Source organism: Ornithodoros turicata, chromosome 5 (genome assembly GCF_037126465.1).
Source record: "Ornithodoros turicata isolate Travis chromosome 5, ASM3712646v1, whole genome shotgun sequence".
Lineage (NCBI taxonomy): Eukaryota > Metazoa > Arthropoda > Arachnida > Ixodida > Argasidae > Ornithodoros > Ornithodoros turicata.
Window position 1 is genome coordinate 42965757 of NC_088205.1, and position 8846 is coordinate 42974602.

An 8846-nucleotide genomic window follows, 5' to 3' on the forward strand; every position below is an offset into this window, starting at 1 on the left:
TTCCTCTCACCATCTCAATGTTCACTGGGTCACTAAAGTAAGTTTTTCAAAACTTTACCTCTTTTCTTATGTGTATTTGTAGCGTCAGCGTAGTTGGAGGAGAATTACCAATCGAAGTCTTATTGTGGCGAACTTCCTGAAATGAGAATGTGCATGTCGCGCTGTGCGTTATTTCCTCTCACCATCTCAATGTTCACTGGGTCACTAAAGTAAGTTTTTCAAAACTTTACCTCTTTTCTTATGTGTATTTGTAGCGTCAGCGTAGTTGGAGGAGAATTACCAATCGAAGTCTTATTGTGGCGAACTTCCTGAAATGAGAATGTGCATGTCGCGCTGTGCGTTATTTCCTCTCACCATCTCAATGTTCACTGGGTCACTAAAGTAAGTTTTTCAAAACTTTACTTCTTTTCTTATGTGTATTTGTAGCGTCAGCGTAGTTGGAGGAGAATTACCAATCGAAGTCTTATTGTGGCGAACTTCCTGAAATGAGAATGTGCATGTCGCGCTGTGCGTTATTTCCTCTCACCATCTCAATGTTCACTGGGTCACTAAAGTAAGTTTTTCAAAACTTTACCTCTTTTCTTATGTGTATTTGTAGCGTCAGCGTAGTCGGAGGAGAATTACCAATCGAAGTCTTATTGTGGCGATATGAGAATGTGCATGTCGCGCTGTGCATTATTCCTCTCACCATCTCAATGTTCACTGGGTCACTAAAGTAAGTTTTTCAAAACTTTACTTCTTTTCTTATGTGTATTTGTAGCGTCAGCGTAGTTGGAGGAGAATTACCAATCGAAGTCTTATTGTGGCGAACTTCCTGAAATGAGAATGTGGATGTCGCGCTGTGCGTTATTTCCTCTCACCATCTCAATGTTCACTGGGTCACTAAAGTAAGTTTTTCAAAACTTTACCTCTTTTCTTATGTGTATTTGTAGCGTCAGCGTAGTTGGAGGAGAATTACCAATCGAAGTCTTATTGTGGCGAACTTCCTGAAATGAGAATGTGGATGTCGCGCTGTGCGTTATTTCCTCTCACCATCTCAATGTTCACTGGGTCACTAAAGTAAGTTTTTCAAAACTTTACCTCTTTTCCTATGTGTATTTGTAGCGTCAGCGTAGTTGGAGGAGAATTACCAATCGAAGTCTTATTGTGGCGAACTTCCTGAAATGAGAATGTGGATGTCGCGCTGTGCGTTATTTCCTCTCACCATCTCAATGTTCACTGGGTCACTAAAGTAAGTTTTTCAAAACTTTACCTCTTTTCTTATGTGTATTTGTAGCGTCAGCGTAGTTGGAGGAGAATTACCAATCGAAGTCTTATTGTGGCGAACTTCCTGAAATGAGAATGTGGATGTCGCGCTGTGCATTATTTCCTCTCACCATGTCAATGTTCACTGGGTCACTAAAGTAAGTTTTTCAAAACTTTACCTCTTTTCTTATGTGTATTTGTAGCGTCAGCGTAGTTGGAGGAGAATTACCAATCGAAGTCTTATTGTGGCGAACTTCCTGAAATGAGAATGTGGATGTCGCGCTGTGCGTTATTTCCTCTCACCATCTCAATGTTCACTGGGTCACTAATGTAAGTTTTTCAAAACTTTACCTCTTTTCTTATGTGTATTTGTAGCGTCAGCGTAGTTGGAGGAGAATTACCAATCGAAGTCTTATTGTGGCGAACTTCCTGAAATGAGAATGTGGATGTCGCGCTGTGCATTATTTCCTCTCACCATGTCAATGTTCACTGGGTCACTAAAGTAAGTTTTTCAAAACTTTACCTCTTTTCTTATGTGTATTTGTAGCGTCAGCGTAGTTGGAGGAGAATTACCAATCGAAGTCTTATTGTGGCGAACTTCCTGAAATGAGAATGTGGATGTCGCGCTGTGCGTTATTTCCTCTCACCATCTCAATGTTCACTGGGTCACTAAAGTAAGTTTTTCAAAACTTTACGTCTTTTCTTATGTGTATTTGTAGCGTCGGCGTAGTTCAAACAGTTGACTGAGTCCGCACAAACTCGAACCGGCAAAATCGGGCAAATTGACGTTTCACGTGAAGCTAATAAACTCGTCTCACTCTTCTATACGTGCACAGTGCGCAGAGAGAGAGAGAGAGAGAAAAGAAGAGGGTTGTTGGTCTCAGTGTGCTTTCTCTTTACATTACACAGGCACGACTATGCAGGCTCAGCGGATAATCCCTTCATGAGCAGCTAAGCAACCTTTTGTACTGGTCCCCAAGGCCATGCCCTAAGGCCATGAAAGTAATGAGAAGAGAGAGAGAGAGAGAAAGAGGATGCAGAAACCAGCAGCATGCCATCCACACCCCCCGCCACCCATACGAGCCGGCACTATGCTGCGCATGCGCACCGCTTGCTCGGCGGATGGATACGGTCCGCGCGGTTTTTTCTTTGCGTCACCAGATGGCGCCAGAGAGTGACATGGTTCACTGGGCTTTCAGTCCATGTGTATGTGTACTCATATTTCATGCTTTTTTATAAAAACGAAAAGTGGTAGACATATAAATTTGGTGTCTATCTACTTCTGAAATATTTCGAGAGAAAGTAAATGAGAAGTTTTTTTTTTTCAAAATGGCTGTAGAAGTTTAATAAAAACCTGTACAAAGAGGGACGAGAAAAAGTGTGTATTTTTTCATATTGGTGACGTCGCCATAAAATACATACGACATGTATCAGAAATGTATAGGTGTTATTCAATTCATCTCGTCTTCCTTTTTATAGTGAAACCATCCACGTTAAAATCTTCGCGGTGGTTGCCGAGAACAAGCATAAAACATGTTTCATAGGAATGACTCATTCACTGTATCTCTTGTGGTGAGCTTCTGTAGCCATCTTCCTTCTGCTCAGGGTCTCATGAAGAGCCACCGTACACAGATATCGAACAAGGTCGTCAATAAGCTCCTGGGCATATAGCCTGACATAAATGTTTATCATTAAGGCTACGGTCCCACTCATCACCCGAAAAGTGTCATTTTCAGTCAAAGGTTGCACGGCTTCTCGGCAACTTACGTGAAATATGTTGGTACCGTTGGAAAGCTTGTTCTTTGGGCAAGCTAAGCCAGGAACTCGTTTTTTTATGTAATGATCAGCTGTGGCGTTATAAAGCGAGAAGGACGACCATATCTTCCCTTTTTTGTGTTTTTCAGTCAAGGATGATGCGAACACGAAAAGAGATAGCGCTGTCAATCTTTTTCAAAGTGACGTTGCACAGTATGCAAAGGAAAGTCAAGAACGTTTTTACTCGCGTAAAGCGTCATTAATTGATTATTACCTATGAAATTTAAGAAAAAAACGCTACTTTTACACTTGCCATAAAAGGCTATTCTGTACTTATTCTCGGCTGAAAATAGATCAGCGGGCGGGTAATTATCAGCAGGAGTGATGTCCAAAGTTTTATCGCAAATGAAAGAATAATAAATAAACTAGCGTGGTTCAAAATCGCACACCTAAATACACAGAAACGCAGAAAATGTGGTAACTAGCGCCATCTGCCGTACGCGTTTGAAACCAGCGGCAGCTTCGCGTTGCAAGAGGTTGCCGAGAGATGGCACGGGTTCCTATGTGCTGATCACGTGATCACGTAGCGGTTCTCTGACCTCCCTGACTTAGGAAACGTTGGCCCCGTGCGTGATTCCGTATACGCAGGTTCCTGCCGCGTGTATTTTTGTTGATCGTACGGTTATATTGTGTCCGTTTGGCTGAATTCCGTGCTGAGGATGTCATTATTCTCCGTTGGGTGTGTAGACAGCACCCAGAAAAGAAGGAAAATGTTGTGTCCAAGTACGAACCCAAGGAAACGATGTTATGCCCGTCGAAAGTCCAGCAAAGCGCATTGCCGACTGCTCCGGAAGAAACGACGGTAAGCATATTCGTTCCTTTCCGTTCTAAAAACACCACTTCAGACTGGAGGTCATGCGAAGGGTATTGATAGCTAGGCCGCAAATTTTCATGCAAATGAACTTTTCTGTTATTCTTTTTTGCTTGGCGTCTTTCGCGGTAACTGACCTTACACCACAGCAAGCCATTTCATACGGGTGTGTTAGTAGACGTTGTGTGTGATGACATTTTCTGTTAGCATGAGGGTCGGTTAGATTACTTGTGCTGACGTATTTTATCTGCGTGGCGGTCACGTTAAGGTGTCTCGTTTTGCTTTGGCAACTTACGAACGATCAGACACTTACAAACCGTGTACATGCGTCTGTCGACAATTTCCTAAAATAAACCAGAATTTAAGAAAGCAGCAACTTTGTAAATAAAGCAGGAAAGTAATGCAAAATGCTGTCGTTGCTAGTTGACAATCTTGGCCGAATATATTTGGCTAGTAGCATTTCCCGTTACTCGTGGTGTAACCCAGCTGGCTGTTCGCGTTACTCTTGCTGTAACGCTACCCACGGCGCGTTTGGGTTGATTACAGCGATTTTAAATGGTTGTGCTGTACGTTAATGCATATTTGCAGTGAAAAGGCATGTTTCGCGCAAAATTGCACGAGTAGTGCAAGTTTTGGTGACCAGCGCTCTATTGATAATGCTATGGTTTTCAGACTCAAGGCTCATGCGACAATTGGTGACAACCAAGCTGACACTCTGCAGCTGTCTGATGGTGCCTTGGAGGAATCACTGTTCACACGTGACCTATCCGTGGCCAGTGATTGCACGGAAGTAGAGGGATGGAGGCTGCCTCATAAGCAACAAAGCTGTTGGAAATCTCTTCCCCTGTGACTTCATAAGTCGAAATGCAGTACATCACTGTAGGGTCTTTACCCCACTTTGTGTCGTCTCAGGCATCAGTAAGGTGTTCAAATCTGGTGTCATTGCCGAGACTCAGTGGGGGAAAGATTAAAAATGCGCCAGGCACCACATGTAGAGCAACGATGCAACTTGGAAATTTATACTTCGGAAATCTATTTCCTTCCCTTTCTTCCCTTTTAGGAGTTGGAGGTGATATCAGTCAACAGAGCCGGGAAAGGAACATTTTTCATGTAGAGGCTGTGTTGTGCGTAAACTAGTGTGTGTCACAAGAGTAAGTACCTCATACCCTGACAGCATTAGGAAATTATTGCAACATTTTAAAGAACTTGCAGTCTGGTTGTTTGTGTGGCTTTACAACCTGCACATATGGCAGAGTGTTTACAAAAAGCCTTTGAGGGCTCTGCTTTGAACCCTATAAAAAATATAAGTATGTTTTCTTTGCGTTTTTTTTAAGTCAGCACATTTGTATCTGTGGCTGTATGATGTGAATTTTCTTTTCTCTTTCTGTGGAAGGTGGCTACAATGTAAATTACCTTAGCTCGTTTTGAAACGTTAACAATAAAGTGTCTGATGCAGTGCAAGACACATGTCTGTGAGAGACTCATTTGTTATTGCATGTATACATGAATGTAGAGCTGTAACCGGGTTGGGGGCCACCTAGGATGCCTTTGCTGTAGAGGCACCCTTTGGGAGCTATGAGAGTCCTGACAGCTAACGTTTAGGATATGACACAAGAATTATCACCCATCAGCCAAGAATGTAGCATCCTTGTAGCCATCGTGCATGTATAGCCAGGTGTGGCAGGAACATCTTCAAGTTTGAGAAGTATCTTCTCTCGCACCCAAGATGATGTAATTCTGCTAGTACCAGAACAATATGAATGAATTGCAGAATAGTAGGCTCTGATGACATTAGAATTGGTATGCAGTATAGGTAAGGTATGTATGTGTGATGATGATGTGTACAGAGCAAATGACCACAAACATTTGCCATGTTACCATGATGGATGCGCGTTCTGTAGGAAAAACTAGATATGTAGTGCCTAAGGAGAAAGTAGGGTATGGCTTGGTGTGTGAAATCAGCCTCAGAGGCATGGTCCAGATGAGAAGGGCGGTCAAAGTATATGTCAACAGCACTAACACTGAAATGTATCCTTTTCAGTGCAAAAAAAAAAAAAAAAAAAAAGCAATCGTAATTCTGAATTATAATACGTAATGATGTAATAATGTAAATTTTGTTCCTGTATCCACGGCGATATATACATAATGTGGGCTCGACTTACTAGTGAATATGGTTATATGTTTGTTCACGTAATAACAGCAGAAAATAAAGCCAGATACAATAATATACAAGCCTGTGTATCGGTGCGCAGGATGCTTTGAGCGGGTTCGTGTCGGCGCGTGTGCACTGCAGCATCCGCTGCCGAGCGCGTGCTTTAGCAATGAGCGGCACTACGATGCTATGGTGCTCTCGCGCTGCCAGGAACCCGCCCTACGTCACAGGGCCACGGCGTGTCTCAGTAAATTTCGCAAGGCGATAACTCTCGACAACAAACGGCGTTGGGTAAAATGTCCCAGTCGAAATGAGGAAATGAAAACCCCCTCACATTTCCCTGTGCCGTATCCCTAATGTATCAATTTCGCGAGTGATGTTGTCCCGGTCTACGTTCCTCAGTACGCTGTATTCCAAAGAGAAAAATTATATAACTACTAAAATGCTACTGCATTCTCGTACTGTAGTGTCGACTGTATTTGCTTGGCTGATTGATTATGTGTATCAAGCGTAAAACAACATCATAGAAACAAAGCACAACGAACCATTGCGCATCATTTGCCGCCATGCTTTTCACGGAGTCTGAGTTCCCGATTTTTCTCTTAGTGAAAAAAAGCAAAAAGACAGGAAATGGGGGAAATCTATTTTCCCCTTTTTTTACACGCGCCTTTCTACATTCACAACTGCAGATTCGCGGAAACCCACCCAGGAACGTTTCCTAAGCGTTTTTGACGAGCGGTCGTTGCTCAAAACAATGAGAGCAGCATGAAAAGTCTACTCAGCAGCGATAATACCGAAATCAGTTGAACCCTGTTGATATCGTCTGCGCCATAGTATGCGAACGAAGTGCGGAAGTGAGGACAGCGCTCTGCGGGCGATTTCAGCTGAATTCGTGCTTTCTCGGCGACGCATCGTGGTGGACGAACACAAACACGACAGACACGGACGGCGTTCAACTAGCAACCCAGGTTTACTTGACACAAATCCTCCCTACCGCTACCCGGGGGTGTGTTTCTCGACAAAGGTGACGTCTTCCTTTGACGAGTTCCAACCAACATGCTCTTTACCTTCTACGTAGTGCTCCACGGCGCAGCGGATAGATCTGAAATGACCAGTGTGTAACCAGTGTAACAGTCCGTTACGCGAGATCTGCAAATAGACCACCTCACGGGAGATTGGCATCCACTGTGCTGCTGCAACCGGGTCAACGTGACACATGGCCATAGGACGAACGACCGAGGAAAAACAACGAGAATGCGCACGCGTTGACATTGCTTCGGTTGTTGTATCTCATTTCTCATTGTAAGAGAGAATCACAGGGGAACGCGACAAAGCTGTTGTTTAGAGCTTGGCTCTTGAGTGTCTCTTCGCTTGTATTTCTAACATTCTAGCAAGGTTTCCACAGAGTAACATATTGGCTTTGGATCGACACAACTGTTGTGTACAGAACTAAAAATCGTAGCATCCTATTTTTGCCCCTAGTAAGCAATGCGTGCGTGTACAATGAACGCTTGCGGCATTTCGTACAACAGCTGTCTCGTTGCAATCTTTTCGCTACGCGACGGACAAGCAGCCCTGCTGTCAAATGTCATAGAACTGTATTCGTTATTATTATAATACTTATCACAATGAAACTGCAATTATTACAATAGGCTCGAATCATAACAATTGCGCCCTTCGCTGCGCATGACGAATCAACTTCGGTCTCCCAGTGCCACTGACAACTTCTATGACAGCGAAGCCTGTTAGGGGCGGAAAGCAGGCTGTTACAAAACAATTGTCAGTGCTAGGCGTGAATACTATTGCTCAGAGAGAAAAGAATATAAGCCAATCCCATTCCCCAGAGCACGGGTCCAGGAAGAAATGTCCGCGGAAGAAATGCCCCCGGAAAAAATTGTCTCCGGAAGAAATGTTCCCTGGAAGAAACGTCCCCGGAAAAAATGTCCCCTGAGGAAAATTCACTTCTGGTACGCGTGGACTGGTTGACCTCGGACGTAGACTTTTTACTATATAGGACGGTGTGAATGTTTGGATTTTTGAGCACCGAAGCGAGTAATCGTATATCCTATTCCATTTCCTAATCAAATATGGAATTCAATGTTTGAATTCCAAATCGAATTGATGCTTCTACTAAATTGTTTGGAGAGACCCGGCACATGGAGAACAAAAAACGAGGTAAGCGCTATACTTACGCATACATATACGTACCATACATGTTTGTATTCCAATATATGTTGTATATGTATCCAATTACGGTTATTCAACGAGTAGCTTAATTTATTCGTATTCAATTCCATTTTAAAATGACTAGTCACACATAGCATTTCTTTGCGTAGGTAGTCGGCGTGGGTCTGTTTTGGTGAATTTACTTCCTTGTGTCTTGCAACAATGCGGCCTGTACAGTCATGGGGCTCCCGAGATGTGATACCGCTAGACATATTAAAATATATTTTTGTCTGTCAATTTTGTTGCTTTCCCCCCCGCATTTTATTTCCCTCTTTACACATCACCGTGCACGTCGATCTGCGCACTTCTAAAAAAGAACTTGACATGCTCCTGGTCATTCCGAATGACGTATTCTCTCCTGATTTGTTGAAACTGGACGTCGTACTACTTTCTGTGACACTTCACATTTGTGCTAATTAGCAGAGAAAATGTTTCTCCGTGTTAGCGCTGCGAAGCAACTATTGTTGTACGCTGTGTACAGGCGTGGACAGAGGACAGCAGGAGGGAGGGTGACAGGGGGCTAGTATGTGTCCTGGGTTGACTTCAGGGCTAAGTGAGCCGACATTCGTCAGGAAAGTCCGACGGAAAACCCAAGGG

The 8846-nt window shown here is 43.4% G+C and overlaps 1 protein-coding gene across 1 annotated transcript in view; it reads right to left on the reverse strand.

Annotated features, from left to right (window-relative positions):
• LOC135395785 (uncharacterized) overlaps positions 1–2230 on the reverse strand; it is a 34125-nt gene extending 31895 nt beyond the window's left edge. The window contains exons 1-11 of the mRNA XM_064626878.1: positions 2215–2230; positions 1769–1887; positions 1597–1674; positions 1425–1502; positions 1253–1330; positions 1081–1158; positions 909–986; positions 737–814; positions 403–480; positions 231–308; positions 59–136 (exon numbers count right to left, since the gene is read on the reverse strand). Coding sequence (XP_064482948.1) covers positions 59–136; positions 231–308; positions 403–480; positions 737–814; positions 909–986; positions 1081–1158; positions 1253–1330; positions 1425–1502; positions 1597–1674; positions 1769–1887; positions 2215–2230 — 837 coding nt within the window. The remainder of the gene's footprint in view (positions 1–58; positions 137–230; positions 309–402; positions 481–736; positions 815–908; positions 987–1080; positions 1159–1252; positions 1331–1424; positions 1503–1596; positions 1675–1768; positions 1888–2214) is intronic.
• Positions 2231–8846: the final 6616 nt, after the last annotated feature.